This window comes from Sorex araneus, chromosome 2 (assembly GCF_027595985.1).
Source record: "Sorex araneus isolate mSorAra2 chromosome 2, mSorAra2.pri, whole genome shotgun sequence".
Taxonomy (NCBI): Eukaryota; Metazoa; Chordata; class Mammalia; order Eulipotyphla; family Soricidae; genus Sorex; species Sorex araneus.
In genome coordinates, this window is record NC_073303.1 from 79247463 (window position 1) to 79274164 (window position 26702).

Genomic DNA, 26702 nt, shown 5'->3' on the forward strand with positions numbered 1-26702 from the left:
TTATTTCATAGAAAAATACAAGTTCTAGAGCTATTAAATAAAACTTTACCATTGTCAGAAAAATTTTCAAAATGTGCTTTATAAAATTAATGATGAATCTGGGTACAAATGTCAAAAAGGATTCTTAAACCGCACAGTTAAAAAAAGAATCATAAACTATAATTTTCTAAGAAGTATGAAATATTCAATGGTCACAATAAATTTTTGGATTACTTGCCTGAAGAAATATTTATTTCCTTTGTAAATTATGTAAATTGAAATAAAGAGACAGGGGGGACAGACTAAACTATTTCTGTCCTAACACCAAGCTCTATATTACGTCTGAATATGGGATTTCTGACAGGTTAGTCTGTAGAAAAAAATACTCACAACTGTTTCAATCATACCTGGCTGAAAAGATGCTCAAGACAGCTATGTATCTTGTCCTGTTTATCGTGAGAAATGCGAACACTTAGGGGAAGCTCATCTCCTAGACATGTATGGAAAAAAGTCAAGTTTAATATTTCAAAATATTTCAATTTAAATGAAATTGAAAATAAACAGGGTGGTGATAGGAAGGAACTTGTGAAGGGAAATTAATGTTGGACACAGCAGGGAGAGATGTGCTGAATACCGTATGTCTAAAACTCAACTACTAATAGCTTTGTAAATCTTTCATAAAATATTTTTTGAAAAAAGAAAATAAAGAATCACAGGTATGACTAGAGACACTTAGTTTTCCTGCTCAGAAACAAAAATTCTCGGGCCAGGGTGATAAAAGAATGAAGCATATGCTTTGCATGAGGGTGGCCTAGGTTTGATCTCCAGAAATGCATGATGCCCTGAACACTGTTGGGAGTTACGCTAAGTGAACACTGTGCCAGAAGTAGCTCATAAGTACCACCATGAGTTATGTGATGGCACAAAAACCAAACCAAAACAAAATTAAAAAAAAAAAAAAAGAAGAGAGAAAAAAACAGAGGAGGAGGAGAGAGAAACACAAAAAGAGAATTTCCAATAACTTTGGTACACATTACTATTCCTTTGAAACAGTAGCAAATAGCCCATGTCAAGAATTCTTTCAAATAGTGTGTTTTGTTAATACTGAATGGATAAAATAAATTTCAAATTTAAAAAAATAATTTGTTCTATTGTATAAAATGTTTTATTCTTAACACTCCAATTAAGTACAACCTCAAAGCCAGCTGAGCTATGCAGGAGGGCCTGATTCAATCCCCGGCATCATACTGTTTCCCAAGCACTGCAGAGGGTGACTCCAGAACACAGAGTCAGAGAAGGCCCCAAACTGTCAGATGTTCCCCCCCAGGACAAAATAAAGCCAGAAGCCAGCTCTAAGATACAACATAGTATCACTCCTCTCCATCACCCATGCAAAAAGACTAGCTCAAAAATACACCGTGGCAGGGCCAGAGCAATAGCACAGCGGGTAGGGCGTTTGCCTTGCACGCGGCCGGCCTGGGTTCAATCCCCGGCATCCCATATGGTCCCCCACGCACTGCCAGGAGTAATTCCTGAGTGCAAAGCCAGGAGTAACCCCTGAACATCGCTGGGTGTGACCCAAAAAGCAAAAAAAAAAAAAAAAAAAATACACCGTGGCACGAAATTCTTCACTTCAAAGCCTTCCTACCTCTTCTTCAGTGTTATGACAAAAAACAGAACATATTACACATGTTTCCCATTCACTTATCATCCTTCACAGCACTAACGACCATAACATATGTATGGAAATACACATTGCTTTCATGTCTTTTGTCAGTTACAGTTGAAAATAACTTTATCAAGCATATAAGCCTTAAATGCATTTTGTGTGGCTACCAACTGGTAATTAAAAAGTAAAAACATAAACAGACTGATCCTTTAAAAACAGCTCCCAGCAGCCAGCCTTGAAAATGAACGTGTCCCAACCACACACCTGAGTCCATCTCATCGCTGTGGAAATAGGAGCTGCACTGGCTGCTGCAAATGCTTGTGAAGGACGCGATGGAGTTCCGGTTGCTGTTGCAGTCACTGCAAACAAACCAACGAGATGTTACTTGGCCAAATTCTCTATGTTATTTCTTTGAGATAAATGCGCATAGGCCATAGTTTTATATAACATCTATTTGCTTTTATTGTTTTAAGGAAAATGGTGAGAAAGGTAAATAGGTCAGATTCATGTGGAATCTTCTTCCCACTTTACTTACATCACCTAATCTATACCCTCAAGACATCTGTAAAACAGAGAGTCAGAAACCTAGAAGTGAAACCAAACTCAAAGCTCTTCATGTATCTGGCTGATGGCTTATGTCACTCGCTCATTTGCTAACAGAGTCAAAGTCTTATTCCCTGGCTCCTGCCCTTCGGTCCCTCCTGGGAGTTTAAAGTAAAAATCAATTGTTCTCCCGGCTTCCTCAGGGAGCAGAGATACCTCTACCCAGTCAGAGCTCTGCAGTGATTGTCTTACCTCCTAAGAAAAGGAAGAGATGGTCAAAATGCCTGTGGGTGCATATGGTCATATTACAGATAATAGAAATTGCAAAAGATATAGAGTGCCTTTTTCTGCTCAGAATAAAGTGAAATAAAGTAAATAAATTAATATAAAATTATATTTAAAATAAAATAAAAATATGTATTATATATAAATTACATACATAAATATATAATATATAAATGTAGTTTATATATAACATATAATAAAATTAAATATATAAAATAAAAATAAATAAATAAATAAAGTAAATAAATAAGTAAATACATTAATTTAAAAGACTTGTTTTGAATTTCTGTTTAAACTGTCAATTTCAGCTTAGAGAGTAATTTATTATTTGACACTAGAGCTTAAAATAAGTATTTCTGATATGCCATTTCCCTCCGAGTAGAAACCACACATTCCTATTTAAGGAATGGGAATGCTATTGTTATCCTTGGGAGCTAAAAGTAAACAAAATAGTAAAAAGTGGTCAACCTGAGTTATGTATTATTAAACTTTAAGAATAACCAATGCATACATTTATTAAATCCTTCTCACAGAGACACTGGGATAGTAGTGAGGATAAGACAGAAATCAGGAAGGGCTGGAGAGATAGTACAAGTAGTGCAAATAGCTCTGCAATAAATAAGTGATTTCATATTTATGAACTTTTCATTATAAAACATCAAATACGAGAAAATAAAACTGTCTTTGGTTTCAACCAACGTAAATGCCAGAGAAGCTCTAAAGCTGCCCACACAGTATCCTGGGAGGTTTGGACAGTCCCTGATGAGGAATGGGTGCTATGAGGGTAAAACTGCTTTCAATTCAGGTAGGTTACTGGAGGGGTTGTCATTTGGCAGTCTGGTAGAAAGATGACAAGGTGGAGAGAAAAGATGTGATTGGTAGCATCCTCCTCAGCCCATTTACAAAGTGAAGTCTAACAACCAGCACTATGCCCTTACTTGTAGTGAGGGTTTTTACAGAGGTCACTAAGTAAACAAAGGGATTAAGGTGGGCCCGAATACAATAAAGTCAGTGTCCTTGTAAGCAGTATTTTGACAGACAGACATCCAGTGAAAGAAGAGAGGGGGCTGTCTGAAACCCCTACACCCCAACAGAACCATACTGTGTGTGGATAACTGATTCCCTACATTTAGCCTCAGAACTGGATGACAATAAGGTGTTGTTTATGCTAGTGAGTTCTTCATAATTTGTTCTAGAGGCTTCAGAAATTTAGATCAGAGGGGCCGGAGCGGTAGCACAGCGGGTAGGGCGTTTGCCTTGCACACGGACGACCCGGGTTCGATCTCCGGCATCCCATATGGTCCCCCAAGCACTGCCAGGAGTAATTCCTGAGTGCAAAGCCAGGAGTAACCCCTGAGCATCGCTGGGTGTGACCCAAAAAGCAAAAAAAAAAAAAAAAAAAAAGAAGAAATTTAGATCAGAGGCAGGTTGGAGAAGAAGAAGGTGTTCATGGGTGGGCCAGAAAAATTTAGTCAATTGATTTTAAAGATTAACAACAGGAAGAGATAAATAAATCAAAAGGAACTCTTAATTACCATCCCATAGTTCAATGATCAGAAACAAATATCTGGGGTGGGGGGCCTTTAAATAGACACAATTTGCTTATTTGTGATATTACATAACTGGTAACAGAAAAGTTTTTCAAATTAGGTAGACTTAGATGGAGACCAAAGGAAATGCTTACAGAGACTGACTGGAGACATAATACAGGGCTAAAGCAATTGCCTTGCATGATGCAAACTATGCATCATGCAAGGCATTTGGATCCCAACACCACTAGAAGTGATCTCTGAATACAGACCCAGGAGTAAGTTCTGAACACTGCCAGGCATGCAAAACACTTCCACATTTCTCAGGTTACAAATGAGCACAATTTGGAATGAGCACTATGGTTAATGTAAGTGGGTAATAACAAGTCTTATTTTATGAGTGCAATTACTGTATCACTGTCATTCCATTGTTTATCGATTTACTCGAGCGGGCACTAGTAACGTCTTCATTCATCCCAGCCCTGAGATTTTAGCAGCCTCTCCTTACTCATTTTTCCCAAGGACTGGAGGCTCTTTTCAGGATCAGGGCAATGAGAGATGAGTGCAATACATAAAACAATAATCAAAATATTTTCAAGATCCTGATGGAAAATAGAGGCTCACATTTGACTGTTGTCAGCATGAGTTTAAGGAATTAATGATTTACCTGTAAGAGTCTCTGTTACTGATGGTGTCATGACCTGAATCTTCCTGCTCATCTCCTGCCACATTAAAACAAACTCGCTTGCAATTTCTTTCTCCCTTCTCATTGTCACTGTCTGTTGGAACTATACACTCTGATGTCTTGCGTTCTAATTTAGGAGAATATGTAATTGAAGACAGAAGACTGCAATATAATATTCAAAGAACATAATTAAATATATGCTTTCAAACTGGCTGCACAGATAACTGCTTTACCTACTGAACATAATAGAACAGTTCCATATTTTGCATGAAGTAAATATTCTATAGCATAAAAAGCCTCTCACACAAAGTTCACTTTTTCTTCGCAGAATAAGTAAGCAAAACAGCACCCAATTCAGAATGCAAAGCTCTGTTCAAATATTACTGGTGCTACTTAATAACCGTTTGATGGTAATAAAGCCAATGCTGCAAACATCTGTAAGAGAATGACAGTAAGAATAACTGGCCCACATGATTGATGATAGATCAAATATTCAGCAAACATATCGGCAAACACACCTCTGTCCCCCAGCTATCACTATAAACGGAAATTACTAGGGAAATCTGAATGTATTGTTCAAATATTACAACAAACACTGAATGGTCTTTAATATTCCCTCAATGGTTCAATTCAAGATATGAAAACCCATCTCTTCATCTGCACTTGCTCTGGGTTTCTTACAGACTTTATTTGTAATAGGTAACAAGATCTACACGAGTACTATGGGGATTGTGCATGACCAGTATAGTCAGGAGCAATTGTGATACATCTGCCCAGAGGAAGAACTCTTACATGGCGCATGACTAGACTAGCATTAAACTAACTGTGCCCATTGTACAGTACTCACTCTCCCACTTTTGACTTGAGTATTGTATGATAAAATATTGTACTAAAACAACTCAAAAATCAGGAAAAAACATGGCATCAGTCATTCCTATCAACCCTGCAAATTTTGCTATAAAATTTGCAAAACAAATACAGTATGAACAACAACAAGCCGACATATGTTTTTTTCTAACCAACAATCATCTTCTCATTTACCAAATACATTCTGTTCCAGTTAATAGCACATAGACACTTAGTTTAACACATTTTTACAGCAATCTCATGTTTACATTATTCCAAAATTATGAGAATGTTGTACATCTTGGATATTTTTTATTATTCCAATATTGAGTAAAACATTACTTATTAAGTGATTTTAATAATGACCTAAATACATTCACAGCATTATTATTTGTGCTGCAGAGGCATTATTTAACAAAACTAACAAAACTCTTTGCCTTTTTGGACCTTAAATTCTACTGGAGGAAATAACTTACAAGCAACTTAACCATACAGTATAGTAGATAGTAACACATATAAAAGGGAAAAAAAAAGAAGGAAAGAAATTGGGAGCTACAACTCCAAATAATAAAGTTAGATAGAGTTTCACTGTGAGACCCTAGTTGAAGAAAAATTTGGCATATATTAACTTTTAGACACTAGTGAAAATGGAGAAGCTATATTATTATATTGCTCAACGATCTGTGAACATTTAAGCAACTGAAAGATATGAATTTATTTTAAAAGCAATTTTTCTATTTAGAAAAATATTTTATGCCTTGTGAAATATACTGTGTATTTATTCATTCTCTCTACCCTAAACATGAGAACATTAGACTAATTCCAATTACCCAAGTTCCATTCTGCAGAGTTCAAAGTAATGTACTCTGAATACCAAAGAGAAAAGAGACACAGGAATCCTCATTCTGCAAGGACTCCTCTGTGCTTTATGTATCATTTATATTAGAAGTCATGGGGCTAAATATAAACAGTTTTTTCAGTTACATGAATTGTATTCACATATTTGCCTTTCATTTTGAACAGCTGCAATCATGCTTACACTGACCCTGTGGGAATAAATGTTAGGCTAATAAACAAATGATAGATAACAGTGGTTCTGACACTATGTTTGTCCATAAAAATTCTATATTCTTTTTAAAAAAGATAAAATGCACCATGGACCAGAGAGATAGTACAGGGCTTAAGGCACTTTTCTTGCATGCACTAGACCCTGGTTCAAACTCCAGCACTACAGGGTTCCTGAGTACTGCAGGGAGCAAATCCCATTGCATGCGTGCACGCGCACGCACACACACACACACACACACACACACACTCACACTCAACACATGTGCATACAAAAAATTAAAATTTTTTCTCATAAACTGTATTATGTTCTCTGTAGTAGGATTCAATTCTGCCATTTAGCTATCCTCACCATTTTTTTCATCCTGGCTAACATTTACAGCACTCTTACGACAAGTACTTTGCTAAATGGGCATTAATTCATTCAGTGTCTAAAATCACATTATGAATTATCTAGTACTGTCATTATCACCATCACCCTGGTCTCATTTTGGAGGTAGGGTAACACATACTTTGCCAATGCAGTAGAACACCACATCCCTGCATATCACTCATAAATACTGACTGGGCAGCTGGTCATTAGTGTGTATATATACACAGCCCCACTATACTGGGCTCACATAACTGGGCAGCCTCCCTTACTCCTGCCATCTGATACCTTTTATTCATTTGCTCCTTAGAACATACCAGCTCTATTTTTAAATCCTATCAAAAATCTAAAACTGGGGCTGGAGTGATAGGACAGCGTGTAGGGCGTTTGCCTTGCACGCAGCTGACCGGCGGTCGATTCCCAGCATCCATATGGTCCCTTGAGCACAGCCAAGAGTCATTCCTGAGTGCAAAGCCAGGAGTAACACCTGTGCAACACCTGGTGTGACCCAAAAATCAAAAAAAAAAAAAGTAAAACTATGTGCCTTTTGGCCATTTGTATTTCTTTTTTTGAGGAAGCTTCTGTTCATTTCCTCTCCCCATATTTTGATAAAGTTGGAGGTTTTTTTCCTTATATAATTCTACTAGTGTCTTATATATCCTGGATATTAATCCTTTTTCAGATGGGTGGGCTCTTTTTGTATCTTGGTCACTGTTTCTTTTGAAGTACAGAAGCTTCTTAGTTTGATGTAGTCCCATTTGTTTATGTTTGTTTCCACTTGCTTGGTCAGTGGTGTTTCATCCTTAAAGATGCTTTTAGCTTCAATGTCATGGATATTGAGATCTTTAATCCACTTTGATCTGATTTTTGTGCCTGGCACTAGACAGATGTCAGAGTTCATTTTATTGCAGGTAGCTATCCAGTTTTCCCAGCACCACTTGTTGAAGAGGCTTTCCTTATTCCACTTCACATTTCTTGCTCCTTTGTCAAAGATTAAGTGGTCATATATTTGGGAGTCTATGAAAGAATATTCAACTCTGTTCCACTGGTCTGTGGTTCTGTTTCTAGCCCAATACCATGCTGTCTTAATTACTAATGCTTTGTAGTATAGTTTGAAGTTGGGGTAGGTGATGCCACCCATCTTCTTTTTCCCAAGGATTGCTTTAGCTATTCGTGGGGGTTTATTGTTCCATATGAATTTCAGGAGTATTTTGTCTATTTCTTTGAAAAATGTCATGGGTATCCTGATAGGGACACACGAAAAAATGTTCCACATCGCTAATCATCAGAGAGATGCAAATCAAAACAACAATGAGACATCATCTCACACCACAGAGACTGGCCTACATTCAAAAGAACAAAAGCAAGCAGTGCTGGCGTGGATGTGGGGAAAAAGGGACGCTCTTTCACTGTTGGGAATGCTGACTGGCCCAGCCTTTTTGGAAAACAATATGGACAGTTCTTCAACAACTAGAAATTGAGCTTCCATATGACCCCACAATACCACTTCTGGGAATATATCCCAAGGGTGCAAAAAAGCACAATGGCATCTGTACCTATGTGTTCATTGTAGCACTGTTCACAATATCCAAAATCTGGAAAAAACCCAAGTGCCTGAGAACAGGTGACTGGTTAAAGAAACTTTGATACATCTATACAATGGAATACTATGCAGCTGTTAGGAGAGATGAAGTCATGAAATTTGCTTATAAGTGAACAGACATGGATATTATCATGTTATGTGAAATGAGTCAGAAAGAGACGGATAGATATGAAAGGCCTGCACTCATTTGTGGAATATAAAATAACATAACACGAGACAGACACCCAAGGACAGTAGGGTGTTGGAAGCCTGCCTCATAAGTGGGCGGGGAGAGGTCAGCTGGAATAGAGAAGGGATCACTAAGAAAATGATGGTTGGAAGAACTGGTCGGGATAGGAGATGTGTGCCGACAGTAGATAAAAGGACCAAACATGATAAACTCCCAGTATCTGCATTGCAAACCATAATGCCCAAAGTAGAGGGAGAGCATGGGAAATATTGTCTGCCATGGAAGCAGTGGGAGGGTGGGACAGGTGGGGTATACTGGGCATACTGGTAGTGGGGAATGTGCACTGGTGGGGAATGGGTGTTTGATCATTGTGTGATTGCAACTCAAACAAGAAAGCTTGTAACTATATCTCACAGTGAATCAATAAAATTAATAAAATAAAATAAAATATAGTACTTGAAAAAAATCTCAAACCACTGTATTTTATTTTCCCCTTTATTACTCTTGATATCAAGTATCATTAAACCAGAAAAGGCACACTAAAAAGTAAATAGCTTTAGCTTCCTAGAACCAGAAAGGTGTCATTATATTATTACAATTTTCTTCTTTTGTGTTACAAAACTGCAAATAAGTCTAGTTTCTAGTTCCATCTTTCCATCTGAACTCAGCAGGATTTAGCAGAATGCTAATATGTTAAAGAAAGTCTTATTTCTAGAAGAATTCCCAAGTCATAGGAGAACCAGAGTTCCTGATCAGACAAATATAGCATCAGCCTTCTTTATAGGAACAAACGACTTTCAGCAAGGACAAGCAATAGGATGGAGTGAGGCAATTTCTCCTAAAACCTTGGTGAAGCATCTGAGATCAGCTTCTATACTCAAAGAGACGGCTCTGTCTAACCAGAGATAATTACTACATGGTGAGAAAATAGCTTGAGAGCTGGATTTTTAAATAATTCGTCAAGCCCAACTAAACTGCAGAATCTTTGAATACTAAGGGCCACAGGGAATTGAGGCACTTGGAAAACAGCAGTGTTTTAAAGTTTAAAGTGATTGTATAGTATGAGGAACGATGGAGAAGATATTTATATTTAGAATTAAATTACACAGTACACTCAGAGAAGACCAATGAAGCTTCTCAAATCATCATTTGTTAATTTTATGTCACTTTCCTAATATGCACCCACAGTTGGGTAATGAGTTTTAGAATTACAGAGGGAGAAAATTTTAAGTAAAAATGGTTATCTAGGTACCAGAGTAACAATACAGCGGGTAGGGCATTTTTTTTCTGCATGCAGCCAACCCAGGTTTGTCCTTGGCATATCATACTGTCCCTGGAGCACCACCAGGAGTAATTCCTAAGCATGGAGGCTAGAGAAATCCCTGAGAAGTGGTAACCCTCCCCCCCCCAAAAAAAGGTGATTCTTTTTAGTAGCTTTGGTTAATAAAAAGAGCTTTACTCTTTACTGTAACTTGAAGTTGAAATATAAACTATTCAAAGCCAAGTAAGTGGGTGGGATGAGGAGAGTAACTGGCTCCTACAATTTTCCTAAAAATATACATAAGTTAACTGAATTTTAAAAGAAAAGTCAATAAATTAAGACAGACAAAGCCTGGACATTTGCCTAGCAGTACTGGAAAATCAATGTATTAGAGGTCAAGTCTCTGAGGCAGTGTATGCTCAAGCTCATCAATAATCTTGCCTCCGACAAAGGAACAACTCATTTCAAAACAGGAATAATAACTCTTGTCCTAAGTAGAATTATGGGGATTGGACCATATGTTCTTTTCCTAAAATCCCTCTGAGATAGAGGATGCATGATTCAGTGCCACTATGTCTTGCCTTATTAATTAAGATTCTTCCTCTTAGGTATTTCTTAAATACTTTAGGTGGAAATATGGTTTCTAAAACAGAAAAAACATCAATTTACCAAATAAAGCAATATAAAATACCCTATGTATTGTATACTCCCCTTACAGTAATTTTAAAAACAATTCAAAGTGTCATGTAATCACTTAAAAATAACTATTCTCCTAGCAATTTCAGAATGTTTGATTCATCTGCAACCGGGAAACAGAAATGTTATAAGCAATATTTAAAAACTAGCCTTCAGGACTAGAGAGATAGTACAGTGAGTAGAACACTTGCCTTAAATGCAACAAACCAGGGTTCAATTCCCACTATTCCATATAGTACAGATCAAAATTATTGAATATTTTCATGTACATGTGAACTAAATAATACAGATTTGATAGAAAAGAAATGTATATTAAATACATTATAATTAATCTATTGAATGGTTAATAAACCATTCAATATGAGAGGCACAATGCCAGTTTCTTTTTTGCTTTATTTTTTTATAATCTACACCACAATTGTATAATTTCTTATTTTTCTTCATTCTGTTCCATACATGAGACATTGCTACACTAAATCCCATGTTATTTATTTTATTATTTTTATTTATATATATTTTTAATTTGAGGTACTATGACTTACACAGAACTATTAAGAATATAGTTTCAGGCATGCAATATTCCAATACTAAATCCACTACCAGTACAAGCATCCCTCCACCAATCTCCCAAGATTCCCTTCTGCCTCTGCCCTGACCCTTTCTCTTTAACAAAATAATCTTTAAAATCAGTTGTTAAAGTTTGGGGTCACAAGCTTAAAAAAGGGTTGGCTCTTACAATTTTGATGCATACTGGTAAGCACACAGTTACCTCACTGCTACACCACCAAAGTAACCATGACCCTCAACCATGTCTGCCTCATCAATATTCCCTGTGCCCCACCTGACACATAAGATCCCCTTCACCCGCAATTCAGAGCCAACAGCTTGGCATTATTTGTTTCTCTATATACCACATATGACTGAGAGCAGACAGTATTTTTCCTTCCTCTGCTTAATATGATATTCTCGAGTTCTAACCAAGTTGAAGAAAACTGCATGATTTTCTCTCTTCTTTTGACTACATAGTATCTGATGTATAAATACACTAGAAGTCCTTTTTGCACTAAACTATCATTGGACATTTGGATAGGTTCTTAATATCTTGGTTACTATAGTAAATGCTGCTGCGATAAATATAAGTGTGCATATAGCTTTACAAATCAATGGTTTTTATGTTCTTGGGATATATGACAAGGAATGAGATAACTGGGTCATATGAGAGTTCTACTCTAACACTTTTGAGAAATGTCCGTACTATTTCCATAAGGACTAAACTCGATAACAGTCACACCAGCAGTGAATGTTAATTCCATTTTTACAACATTCCAGCCAATACTGCTTGTTTAGCATCCTTTTTAAATATCATGTTGCTTAACCCATATATAACTGCCTAGAATAAATAGGAAACATAATCATGTATCACATGTGGGAAGTCACTCAACTGTTAAATTCTTAAATAAGAATCAGAGTTGCTATCTTTATTTTTAATTAAGTTCTTCTATCTTCTCTTGGTTAAAAACTTCGAAATTACCAGCACAGCTATATAACTTTCTGATTAGCAGACATTACTTTGATCAGAAGAGGAAAAAAAAAAAGGTACTAGTCATTGGGTTCCACAGAAATGATTCTACATTTGTTCACTTACCAAATATATTAAGAACTTTTCAGTTTTTAAAAGTTTTTAGAAACACCTTTTGAATGCATGTATAACAAATACTGTGCCCTTTTTTATAAACATTATAAGGAAATTCCTAGAGTTGGTACTCTCTATAGTAATTTTCATTTAATATTTTCAGTGTTTTTCTATAATAGAATTTTATCCTTCACTTGCTTGTTATTAAAGGCTTCCTTAAAACATAGATAATGTGTTGGAAGAAAGAAAATCTACGTGGTTGGCAAAAATCTCAAAGAAAAAGTGCTAAGATGTTCAAAGTAAATTTTTTATATGTATTTTATCAGGTCCATTTAAAGGTATAATAAGTAAAACACTTACTCATCTATTTGACAAACACACATCTCCACCTCTTTCAGCGCAGTCTGAAGTTTACCCAGCAGTTTCTGATAGATATCTTGGGTTTCTAAGTCCTCTTCCTTTAGTAAATAACGGAGTCCGTTCCCATCTTGCTGCCCCAGAGACAGTCCTGAAGGGGCCGCCATGGTTGTGATTGTATGTTGAATGTACACCATAGGGCTCAGCTTCCCTGGAGTCAAAATAATCTATTTAGCATATTTAACTCATGAAATAATCCAGTGCCATTCATTTCAACATCAGACTGTATAAAACAAAATGGCAGTCTAATACAAAACAAAGTAACAGACACAAATTAAAGGAAAAATACGTTCCATGAATCGGAAGAATTAACATTGTTAAAATGAACATCCTATCCAATGCATTATGTAGCTTCAAAGTTATCACTAGTAAATTTTCAATAGCATTTTCCACACAAAGACCAAATAGTAATAACACTTTTATGGGACTGAAAAAAAATACCAAATGGCCAAATCCTGAAAAACAAAATGAATTACTGTACTAAAACTGAATAAAGGACATTAAAAGATTCTAGATTATTAGTCAAATGTCAGCAAGTTGTTCAATGTAAGCACAACTGAGAAGCTGCATCTGTATGCAAGTAATCATATAGTGCTGTCATTAAAAACTGCTAAAATAAAAAAAGTTCTGCATAAAGTTTATGGAGAACTGGGATTAGGGGCTGAGAGTACAGTTAAAGCCCATATCCTTTAAGGATGGTGCTGAATGCCATTATGTGCCTGGCAGCTGCTCCTCCAGTATTTTTCTCCTAGTTTCAGGTCAATTTCAGATTAATGACCTCACAGCAAAATGAGCTATGCCTATCATACAGATAAAGAAAAGCAATCATTCTTCAGCTATAAAGCTCATGCCTCACACATGTGAGGCAATCCATAGGTATGATCATCAGAACTACAATCAATGATAAAAAAATTCGTCTTTATTTAAAAATAAGTGCTAATTCACTTTCATTCTATAAAGTTAGATATACTCACCAAATGATAACAGTGAGAAAGTCTATAAGTATTTTTAGTTGCTTACATATCAAGAATCTATCAGATTTCAGGAATACAGGAATAGTTCTAAGTGCCTAATTTTTTTTTTCTTGGTGGAATAAAGCTTCAAAAGCTTGCATACCTTGTTCAGAAGATTTATTTTCTTTATCATGGGAATTATGCTTCCTACTGTCCAGCTGAACCCCAAATGCACTCCCCAGGGACGTTGAAGTTTTGGGATAAGAAACTTCCATCACATTAACATGGCAGTTAGTAGGGCAGAAATCACTGCTGTGTAGAGGGGATATTTTTGATTTGGCTTGTTTAAATGTGGGCCAGGCTCTATTCTTCAGTACACGAGAAAACTGTAAATTAAAAAAGAAATTAAAAAGAAGTTGAACACACAATGATAAGTCAAGCATTTCATTTTGCTCACCCATAGCAGAAATCAAAAGAAAATTAAATGACGCCAATAAAAAAGAGTGAAAAAAAACTATACGTTCCTAGAAATAAAGTTGATACTTTAAAATACACACATTTTGCCTCTTAGTATCTGTATTGCAAACCATAATGCCCAAAAGTAGCACTGTAGCACTGTAACACTGTCGTCCCCGTTGTTCATTGATTTGCTCGAGTGGGCATCAGTAATGTCTCCATTGTGAGACTTGTTACTGGTTTTGGCATATCGAATATGCCACGGGTAGCTTGCAGACTCTGCTGTGAGGGAGGGATAATCTCGGTAGTTTGCCAGACTCTCTGAGAGGGGTTCGGAGGAATCGAACCCAGGTCAGCCGCATGCAAGGCAAACACCCTACCTGCTCTGCTATTGCTCCAGTCAATGCCCCAAAGTAGAGACAGAATGATGGGAGAAATTGTCTGCCATAGGGGTAGGGAGAGGGTTTAGATGAGTGTGTGTGCGTGGGGCGGGGGGGCATACTGGGGACACTGGTGGTGAAAAATGTGCACTGGTAGAGGGATAGGTGTTTGATCATTGTGTGACTGAAACTCAACCATGAAAGCTTTGTAACAGTATCTCACTGATTGAATAAAAAAATGTTTTTAATCCATACATATTACACAAAGTAATATGGTCAGTAAGTACATGTGATTCCTTTGAAATTCTGATTAGGTCTTAAAAGAAATAAATTTTAGTGACCTCTACCACTTATTAAGACCGTGTGCTTATTTATTGGGCCCAAGATTGACAGAAGCTGTACCATCATAGAGTTTCTCGTCTGCAACAAGAGCGATAAGACTTTGTTTCATATTATCTGGGGACTTCTTAGCATAGAGTCAGAAAAAGTGAACCCAGAGCAGGGCTCAGAGAAGACTTAATACTTTCATAGTACTTGAAAAAGAAAAGGAACAGGTTTAGGAAGGAGGGAAAACAACAGTTTAGCAACAGTGAATAGCAGGTGCAAAGATGCAGAGTGTGTAGAGGATACATAAGAGGCACCTCGTGAAGGCCTGAGGGGGAAAGTTGAGATAAATGATCAAACAGGTGCCAGTCAGATGTTGTGTGAGGGGGGCCACAGGTGAAAATTGGGACACAATGGCACAAGACTAGGGGTTCAATGTGTAGGACAGGGGAGCATGTCACAAGAAGGATATGAGGCTGGAAGATGGTCACATTGGGAAAAATTTGAAGAGCATTGGTACAGATCTAACTTCTTAAAGTGTGTATTGCAATCCCAAGTAGATTTGTGCAAATAAACATGGGGGGGCATTTTAAAATAAACCAGTATTATTTATTATTAATATACATTTTATTTGCATACCCATTTTGTGTACCTATATCATCAAAGTTGATTAAAAATTTCAGGGGTAGAAAGGGTGCTTGAGTAGAAAAAAATGTATCATGCTCATCATAGACCAGGGCAAGTATTAGACAGATTTTAGTAGGAATTCATTACAAAATTTTAAGAAGTACAGTGACTGATATTAAAAGTCATGCATATCTCTTGAATATGACCTTATTTTGAAAAATAGGAAGCCACAACTGATTTAGACTGATCCGGAATCAAATGTTCGTCTTTGATTGCTGGAGGTGAGGATCGTACAGTTGGCTATTCTGGGTTCAATGCTGTCTGACTGTTTCAACATCGGTGTTTTGACTTTGGTGTAGTAGGACACCGATTACACTATCTTTTAGCTGCTAAGAACCCTGGATTCTCTTAACAGTTCTTATTAGGATGGAGAGATAGTACAGTAGTTAGGGTGCACCCTTCTCCTGGCCTGAACCGGTTGGATCCTGAACATCACATGTTCCCTGAGCATTGCAGGGGATTGCCTGAAGGCTGCCAATCACCTCTGTGGTGATCCAGGGGGGGGCCGGAATCCAAGGCCCCAGCAGCACTGCAGCACCCTGAGACCCTGCACCGAACCTTTGGACCAGGGGGCCAAAAGCAGCAAGGGGTGGGCCCAGGCTCCTGGCCATTGTCTCTCAGAGAGAACAAAAATAAAGAAGAAAAGATAACCCTCATTATCTCCTACTAGTATAGTGGTAAATTTTGGCCACTGAGAAAAATAAAACTTGAGACTATTACCAATTACTATCTAGTTTTTCGTGGTTGACTTTAAGAATAAAGATTATTAACAAAATCACATCATAAACATATGCATGCCATTAGAAGATGAGCTTCCCGTAAGTGAAAGGAAACTTTGTTTTGAAATAGAAGCTCTTCGGCTGGGCTCAGTGCTAGCACACTGTAGGAATATAAATAGAACTAAATTGAAATGCAGAAAAATACTGAAAGATTACTAACAAATATGATAATAGTGTATAGAGAAAATAATCTAAAGAACTAAAGAAAGGAAGGGATTTAGAAAATTCTCAGTGTAGCTTTTTACATTACTAACAAAGAAACTAAAGGCCAGAGCAATAGTGCAATGGGTATGGCACTTGTCTTGCACATGATGAACATGGGTCATAGGTTTGATCCTTACCACCCCATATGGTCCTTCAAGCCCCTCTGGGAATGATCCCTGACTGAAGACCCGGATTATGCCCTGAGTACTGCTGGGTGTGGCCCAATACCCACTCATGCACCCTTACACACACACACACACACACACACACACACACACAAACACACACACGGTGGGGTGGGGTCGGAAAGAAAAAAAAACAAACCAAAAAACTTTAGAAAGCTTATCAGGATAATACCTAAAATTAAGACCAACTGTAAATTTTTAGTGACAAGGTTTTTTTTTTTCACTGTAGTTCCAAGATAAATATCTCTGATCAGGTTTTCAAGACAAAACATATGCAATATGTACAGAAATCAATTATATTTATCAAAGCATCTATCATAATAACCAATTATCGTTTGTCCTCTTTCATTAAACTACTTATTCATTCCCTCAGAGCATAAAGAGAATCATCTATTCCAGACCTTGTGCTAAATCCTGGAGATATCACTCTTACTCTCCTGAGGATCATGGTCTATTAGGAGATAGAGATAAAACAGTATTATACTGCTATTGTAAATAAAATGATTTTATTATAGTTATAAGTAACATATATGTATAAATGTGTAAGATATAGTTAAAGCAACATAGAAATGATAATTATCCAAATAGCTGGAAATTTGGCAAGCATCAAGAGAAAGCAAGTAAAGTGATGAACTAAAGTATTACTAGAATGATGGAGGAGTAGGGGAATGATTCCCCAGCCAGAGGACCATGTATACAACATGCATCTCAGTACAAATGCCACTGAAGTGCATGTCTCCTTCCCCATACATTCAGAAGGGAGAAGTAACCATCCCTCTTTACAAAATTAGGTATCAGGGAGATTTTTTGCTAGAACCTCTCTTGAGAAGAAAAAGCCCTTTTAAAACAATGCTGTCTTCTGTCCTGGGATGGTGTCCCTAATAAATAAAATGATCAGGAAGAAGATCTCAAGTCATGGATCCTGGAAATGTACAGGACACATTTTGAGATTTAAAAAAAAATGTGTTATCAGACAACAGGCTCTGATATTTCACCGAGAGCTTCCTGGAATGAAAATCTCAACCAAAGAAGTTTAAGGTATGGGGTATCTGAACTGAACACATGCTGTGCCAATAGTACTAAGTGGCTCTGAACAACATCAAATAGAACAGTGAGCTCATTAACCTGCCTTTGAGAAAACCACCAGAAAAATTAAAAAGTTCTTTTCTATAAATAAAAATGGCAATATTGCAGCAGAGACATGTGTAGAGTGCAGGAAAAAGTGAGTTTGGGTGGAAAATGTTTTATATCTATGGCTGATGGCATAACACAAAATTACCACACATTTATTCATTCCTCAAACACTTCCATACATATGTGGGAATCTCTACTAGCACTGTTCTAGGTATGTCAAGAAGCACCAGTGGAAGAAACAAAACTTCTAATGTTCTAAGAGGTGCCATTTTCAGGAATGGAGAAGAAAGCAATAATTCAATGAATTAACTGTATTATATTAGAAGGTAATAAATGCTCCTTCAGTACTGCCAAGCCCACCAATATTGTTAGATGTGACACTGCTTTTTAAAAAGGCACAATTCTTATTATGACCAGAGCCAAACTTGATTTCGGAAGAGGACAGGACAAAAGATAAGTGATGAGTCAGGTAGGTATACGTACAAACATCAGGTATAGAGATGAGGTACAGGCATAGAGAAATACAGTTTTTTTTTTCTAGGAGAAGAGAGAAATGGAACAATGGGTACTGTGGGTCATGGGAAATACAATTTTTGATATCAAGTATATTTGTACATTGACTAGACAGCAACAGAATTCATCTAAATTTTCAAAATTCATGATTTTTGACCATGACAACATATTTAAATCTATTGCCAGGTACTTGACAAAAATAAAAATAGACAATTTGTTGTTTTGCAGATAAGTTTCCCATTTCAAAGGGTGCTAATGCCCATAGACATGGAGCTATAAAAGCTCTTCATGGAGGAGAGGGCCTGGGGAGAAACTTTACCTCCAATGTTACTGATTAAATAATTCATTTGTAGGATAGTGCGGCATTAAAAACCGAATGTAGGGACTAGAGCAGCAGTGCAGTGGATAGGATGCTTGCTTTGCATGTGGCTGACCCAGGTTCAATCCCCAGCATCCCGTAGGATCTCATGAGCCTGCCAGGAGTGATCCCTGAGCACAGAGCTAGGAGCAAGCACTGAACACTGCCAGGTTTGGCCCCTAAACAAAACAAACAAAACCAAAGAATCCAATGTACTTGGAATATCTGAAGTGAAGCTCTCCTACATGTAACATTTTTGTGTGTAAACAGGAACTATGACATGAAAGCTCATTAAATATTTATATTGAGGAAACATCCTGAAAATCCAAAATAAGCACAAGTAGGAAATTATTCTAATAGAGAAGAATGAATGTAGAATTTAAGAGAGTTCTAAGGGCAATTTAGGGTGAGAAAGTTCCTCCAAACAGTATATAGCTCACATCCGGCTCCCCAATACATCCGGCTCCACAGAGAATGAATGCCTGCTTAGGATTCATTCTGTCTGAAGAATCTGAACTTCTCTCACACATGTGCAGAAAAAACAGCTGTGGCCTGGATAACTAGCCAGGAAGACTATTGTGATCACAGTGTTCTGGCGATTAAAACTATAGAAAATCAACTGGAATCTATTTTTAAACCTAAAACTTTTAGAGTCAAAATACAGAAAAGCCAGTTAGATTTCAGTTTCTATGGAGATATTTTTATTTTACAATAAAAGAGGGGTGAACTGTTTAAAGTCTTCATCTGAAGACAAATATGTTGCTAATAATAGTTTAAAATTAAATATGTGGAAATTTAATATATTCACAAATGCTCTATTTCTGTTGACATTCACTAACATATAAATGGAGCTAAGCTTATATATGACCTACGAAAGTGACTATCTGAAGTATCTAAATCTTGATCAAACAGGAAAAGTTGCTGAAAATAATGTCTTAGTTTCTCTAGGAAGAAAAGAGAGCCAATAATTCTAAATGTGCTCATGGGACTTTGAAATGGAGAACTTTCAAAGCACCTGGGCTCTGTTCTACCATAACATTCTCTTTATTTCTACATTTAAAATAAGAGCAACCAAGATAACCTTTCTGAGAACTGATACTTACCTTGCTCCATGACAGCTATGTGACATTAAGAAAATTCTTTGAGGGGGCATTATTATTTTGAGGGAGGAGAGGCACACCCAGTAGTTCTGAGGACTTACTCCTAGCTCTGAGTGCAGGAAATCACTGCAGTTCTCTCACACATGTGGAGACATATGACATGCTATACATCAACCCGAAATTGACTGTGTGCAAGGCAAGCATTCTACCTACTGCAGTATCTCCAGCCCCTTAAGGAATCTCTTAATGTCTCTCAGAAAGAAGCAAGATAAAAAATATTCAGCACACAAGCTGTGCGTATAAGAGCTCTCTGCAATTCTATGATAATTGTTTCTATCATTTTAAATCACTGTCCGACCAGCCTGTCCAACTCTGCTTTAAGGGTTTACCTGGCTCCCAGTTGTTATTCCTCCAAAAACTCAAGAAACTTTACATTCACTGGGGTATTTTCGAGAATAGCCAAAATTAGGTGAAACACCTTGTTCCAGTGTTTCTACTCTCCCTGCAACCTACACTCCAGTATATCATAAGCCATATTTGTATCAGAAACCAAAGAATGACAATTTCTTTACCTTGTTCCAGTGTTTCTACTCTCCCTGCAACCTACACTCCAGTATATCATAAGCCATATTTGTATCAGAAACCAAAGAATGACAATTTCTTTATCTGCCATAGCCAATCTTTGATGCAGCTGTTTTTCACTTCATACATATAGCTAGAATTGATCCAAAGTTGCTTCTACACTATCAATTTGTAACATGGCAAGTAGAAATAATAGCTTCCTAACTGCTGGCTTTGACTCATCTCCTATCAACATTTTTATTAGACTTCTGTCAACGTGATTTTCTTAGAAACAAAAATGATTATTATGCCACTTCAAAATATCACTAAAAAAACTGTCAGTTTTTAAAATTTGACCCATGTCCTCCTTTCTAATCCTGACTTTGCCAATACTTCATCTCTAAGATCAGTATCATTTTACTACTTTTCCTTCACTTACAAAACCTCTCGTGACTTGAGCCTCCATCTCTCTTCCCTTTCAATCTCACAAGTATTTTCTAATTTATGATACCCTTTTCTGAAGTTTAGTCCACAGTGATTTTTCCTTTAAAGAAATCTGTCTTTGCTTATTATCAGAATCACTTTACTCAGTGCATGAGCTGTGCAACACAAGGTTGAAAATCAGTGTTACTGGCGAATGAGAAGTGTATTTCATTTACTCAGTACTAACTGGAGAGCTTGTACCGATGATACGGGGGTTCAAATTCTACTGCTGTCCTGAGCATTGTATCTTGGGACAAGTAATATGACCACTGCACTTCAGTCACTTCAACAATGAAATATGTGAGGTCTATCTCACGGCACTGTGTTGTAAGACAATACAATCAGCAAACAATGTAACATATCTCAGACAATGCTTTGACACCCAGGGTTGACGTCCACTAACTGTTTGCTGTCTTCTAACTCAGACTAGATATGTCTGTCATACGATCATGATGTAAGATGCCAGCACCTTCCACTATTCACAACAGTACCTCCTAGTAAGTTAAGCAATCAGTACTACTACTACTTATTTTGGGTATGTGGACTTTTATTTCAAAGTACTATCAGACTGAAGACTAGCATCTGCAAGTAATTCTGATTTAAACCTCAATTGCTGACATTACAGTATGTATTTTATTGTTCCTCTTAGTTCTCCTAACTCATGCCAAAACAAATTTGCTTTCATAAAATTGAAGTCTTGACCTACGCCATTAACCTTCATTAAGGAGCATTACAAATATCTGCCACATTTTGAAAAATTCTGTTTCTCTTACAGGGATACATTTATAGGCACCACGCTGAATTTCTTGGTGTCATCTCAGTGAGACCAGTGTGAGAGATTTTGTTTTAACTCGTTGTAAGGAAAACTGTATTTGTATGAATCCACGTTTCCACAAAAAGATACTGATAAATATATAATAGGCGGTGTCCAATTTTATTTTCATTCTAATCACCAGGAAGCTGAAGATCTAATCTGGTATTCTATATTCACAACGAAATACTCTTGGCATCTGTTTACGGATGACCATTTCCCCCAACTGGTCTATTCTGTCTACTATCTATTCTAACAGATCATTTCCTATAAATGCACTGCTAGTGTTCCTCCCATATCCACTCTTTTTTACCCTTTTTTGCCAATTCCTTGTGATTTTGGTGGATCTATAGCTTCACAGCTGGAGACTACATTTCTCAGATACCCTATCACTAACTGTCTAAGGGAACATAAACAGTAAACAATTTCTCAATCACAACCTCAAAAGACAACTCTAACTACTCTCCACTTCTTTTTCCCCCCCCCCCGGCATGAAGGGCTCTGGCTTAGAAGGTCAGTGCCATGTTGTAGCTCTTTTGACTAGGGAGCGACCCTAGAAAGCTGTTAAACTCCACTCTACCAAAATCTTACCAGATTGAACATCTGTGTAAGTAAGAAATCAACTTTCTAACTCGTTTAAACTTGTGACATCTTTTGTTTTGGTGGTCCACACCACAAAGTGCTCTGGGGACACACCTGACCCCATGTCAATGGACACTCCTGGTGGTGCTCAGGAGGCCACATGTGGTATCAGGAGTTAAATCATGGCTTTAGCTGCAATGCACCCAAAGCCAGTACTTTAACCTAGTACCTCTCTGACCCCAAAGTTTGTTATCTTGATTTTTCTAAACCAATGCTCTTTTAAATAAAACCTGGTCCTGTTTTATTACAGATTTTACTTAAAAAAAAAAAAAAACTATTTCTTAGAGAATCCAAAAGAAAAAATGGTGCAAATAGCACAAAGTTTAAAAGTCAGAATTTTACACAGACCCAGTTCTTATATAAATGACTCTCATTTCAAAATGTTCAAAGCGGATGTGGGAGGTACTAATTTGCATTTTGTTTACAGCTTTTTAGCTTTGTTTTAAAAGCACTGTCATATCTTAAAGAGAAGAAGTAAAACAAACGACCAAACAAATGAACAAACCTTTCTGTCCTATTTCCACCAGGCATATACATAATCTTTTCTAAGTTCAAATAAGGGAAGTCAACTCAAAAATCATAGTAAGATGAGTAACAGATGTTAGAATTAAACAGTGATCCTGAGCATCAGTTTTCTCAAGTGAATGGAAGCAACTTTTTCAAAAATGGGATGACAGGGAGCAGAGAGAAGGTACAGGGTTTAAGGTCTTCCACACAGTTGACTTGGTTTGGTCCATGGAACTCTACATGGTCCCTGAAGCACCACCAGCAGTTATCCCTGAGCACAGAGTTAGGAGTAATAATCTGTGTACCTTTGGGTGTAGCCTAAACTCTCCAAGCCCCTCCAAAAAGCAGTGATGATAGTAATATTCAACTTAAGAAGCCAGACACTATTGGAATTACTTAGAGTAAAAATTGATTCCTCTTCTCCTTGCACCACCCCACCCACTTCCAATATTGAAGTTCCTTGGTTTTTAAACTGTCAGATATATCAAGGCATATATGGGTTAATTTTGGGAACTATACTAAATATCTGTCACTGTCACTATCATCCCGTTGCTCATGGATTTGCTCAAGCAGGCACCAGTAACGTCTCCATTGTGAGACTTGTTGTTACTGTTTTTGGCATATCGAATATGCCATGGGTAGCTTGCCAGGCTCTGCTGTGCAAACAAGATACTCTTGTTAGCTTGCCGGGCTCTCCGAGAGGGGCAGAGGAATTGAACCCAGGTTAGCCGCCTTGCCCTATGGCTGCGCTATCACTACAGGCCATACTAAAAATATAAAGTGTATATTTGTGAGGTCATACACAAATATTTCAATAAATGTTTTCTGTTTTATGGGCAAATAATTTAAATGTTAAGAACTTAATTATTATTTGTGGAAAAAATTAGAGCTCACAAGTTTGCAAAGAACATATAATAAATAAAACACTTAGAAAACTCTAAAATGTTAGGGGTAGAGATATAGTAAAGGCACTAGTGAAGGCACTAGGCCTGCAGTGCAGCCAATGCTGGTTTAATCCCTGGCATCGCATATGGTCCCCAGAGAACCACCAGAAGTCACTCCTAAGCACAGAGACAGGAAGAGCCCTGAGTGCCACTAGGTGTGACCAAAAAGCCAAAACAAACAAAAAAACCCAAAATTAAAACGTTAAATAGGAGTTATCATTATTTCAATAAAACTGACAACCTAGTACATAAATAAAATATAAATTGTCTGACATTCAAAGATTAACTTAAATAGCAAGTATATATAAAAGCTACACATAAAAACATTTACCTTTTTGTAACTGGATATTCTCTGACAAATGTGCTCCACTTTTTCACTGCAAATGGCACTGAATTTACTTTGAAGGTCTGAAGGAATCACTTCATTTAGTGAGTTAAGACTGGTGCAGTTTTGAACAAAATGATCATCACTTTTAGCCAGTGCTTCAAGAATCTAGAGAGAGGCATACATGCAAAACAAAAGAGGACAATGGAACCTTCAGAATGAGCCCAGAGAATCCTTCACAATTCCACACCATGCAGTAAAGTACTACATGGGATGCTTCTCTTCTGAATTAGCAATTTCTCTGTTGAAGAAAAGAGTGGCTAAGTACTGATGAACTTGACTGTTTGGTATATCTTCACTTGCCTTACATTGGCCTCAAATAGCTGCCTGAGGGAGGGAGAGGACTTCAAAGGCTCCCCAAAGGGCAGACACATTGGAATCCCTGATGTGGGAACATAATACCAATATTTTAGTTGGTACTTCTTTTTTCTTTCTCAATTTTGTAGTAGAACAACGACCAAATTTAAACAAAGAAACAGTATATATATTTCCTATTATACATGCTAACATGAATCCAGTACACAAGATATACTTTACAAAAGATTGCTGAAGATAAGAATGAACTGAAATTTCTCTTGTTAAAACAAAAGTCAATATTACTTGTATATATGAGCTTTTTTTTTTGATAAAGGTAAAGTTTTGGGGTCTTTGTGGTTTTGTTTTGTTTTCTTTCATTTTGTTTGGCTACCCCTGACAGTGCTTAGAACTACTTCTTGGCTCTGCATTCAGGGATCACTCCTGACAGGGCTTGAGGGACTATACAGGAAGTGCTGGGAACTGAATGCAGGTTGGCCACATGTAAGGCAAGTGCCCTATCCACTGTATTATCTCTCTAGCCTCCATTTTTGATCATTTGAATGAATTTTAAGGCAATATGTATGTTAATTATACATCATGTATTGCTAAGTATTTCTAATAAATTTCTAATGAATTATACGTGCTTGGATTTTGCATTCATGATGGTTCAGAGATCACAAAGATTGATCATACCCTATTGTGTAAGCAATACAAATACAGTACGTAGATAAGATGTTCTTTTTTATTCCCTTACCATCACTACTGGTCTGTTTTACTGAATGTGGAGTGTGAGTTTCCTGTTTAACCTGATCTTAAAATCTTATACAGATCACCCTTAAAAGTATAACGCAATTGAGAAGGAGTTGTGTTTAAAAAATACATATAGATTTTATAACAATAAATAGTTGTAGAATGTCATCAGAACAATTTTTAATATCAGTATATTAAGCAAAAAGCAAAATAATTATTTTAAAGAGTACACTTGGATTTATTTATTATTTTTCCCATTATATATTTTAAAATGTTATAAATGCTAAATCTATCACAATTGCATATAACTGAAACAAGAACTGAATTAAAGAAATAGAGTCGGGAAGCTGTGTCTCATATTTCTTGTAATATCTGAATTCTCACTGAAATGTAAAAAGCAGATGAAGCAGGAAAGTTCAGATAGTAGAGTCCTGTGGAAAGTTGAATGATTTTCTTTGTGAAAAAACATAAAAAGTAAGTGTGGGGTCACCTCTTTCAAGTTTTTTTCATGTAGGTTAAGACTCCCTTCGTCCCTATCTTGCTCTAGTCTAAGGAGTAAGGATATTGTATTTCTCAAGTAAGAAATAAATAAATGTTTAAAAATTTGTTCAGAATTTGTTCTATCAGCTTGAAAAACCTATGTGAAATAAACAAAGGACTTGTAGAATGTGACATTTCTTTTTTTTTTTTTTGTGGAATAGCGCCCCTTGGACTTTGGAATACACTGACTTTGATGTACTAAGTGAACTCTAATTCATCAGACTTTAAACATGGCTTCATTCTACCTTCCAGCTTCTCCCACTATTACACATGTGTACGGTACCCCAGTGTTCTAGCCAGTGAGATCCTACTGTATCTTAATTTCACATCACTTCTTATAATACATTTTACCATTTCAAATACCCTTTAGAGAATTAAATACACTTTTAAAAGCATCACCTTTCATGAGAGTCATCTAAAACATATTCATTACTCTGAATTCCAAGAGGTGTAGCTACTTTTTCCAGTGAAAACTTTGCTAAATAACTAATATGCCCTTTTAACTCAACAGGATGCTCCGAAAGAGTTCAAGCAAAAGGAAGGATGTGCTCATACTGAGTAAGGGAGAAAAAAAAAGAAAAAACTTGAGTGAACTGACTGATTATATTATATACTCATTTACCTCATGTACAATGGTAGTAATTTCAATTATATTATTTGCAAAAAGAAAAGGCTGTTATCCTTAGATTCATCATACCTTGGCAGTAAGGCTGAAGAAACCTTTGGGTTCCACCATCTTTTCCACCACATTGCACTTTATCCCAGCTGTGCTGTCGTACTCATACACAACACCATACTCCAGGTGGACGTTATCCACTGTGAGACTCACGTGCTCCTTCTTCCCATCAATGATGGCCATGGTGTTGAACTTGTCGATTACCTCTGAAATAAAAACAATTTTAGGCCAGCAAATTGATGAGTCCCTCAGAATTACTAAAATGACACTGACTATAACAGTA

The 26702-nt window shown here is 36.9% G+C and overlaps 1 protein-coding gene across 1 annotated transcript in view; it reads right to left on the reverse strand.

Annotated features, from left to right (window-relative positions):
• Nucleotides 1-26702, reverse strand: part of PREX2 (phosphatidylinositol-3,4,5-trisphosphate dependent Rac exchange factor 2) — a 298055-nt gene that overhangs the window by 108941 nt on the left and 162412 nt on the right. The window contains 7 exon segments of the mRNA XM_004602407.3: nucleotides 387-469; nucleotides 1913-2007; nucleotides 4673-4852; nucleotides 12694-12901; nucleotides 13867-14089; nucleotides 24103-24264; nucleotides 26441-26625. Of these exon segments, the coding sequence (XP_004602464.2) occupies nucleotides 387-469; nucleotides 1913-2007; nucleotides 4673-4852; nucleotides 12694-12901; nucleotides 13867-14089; nucleotides 24103-24264; nucleotides 26441-26625 (1136 nt within the window).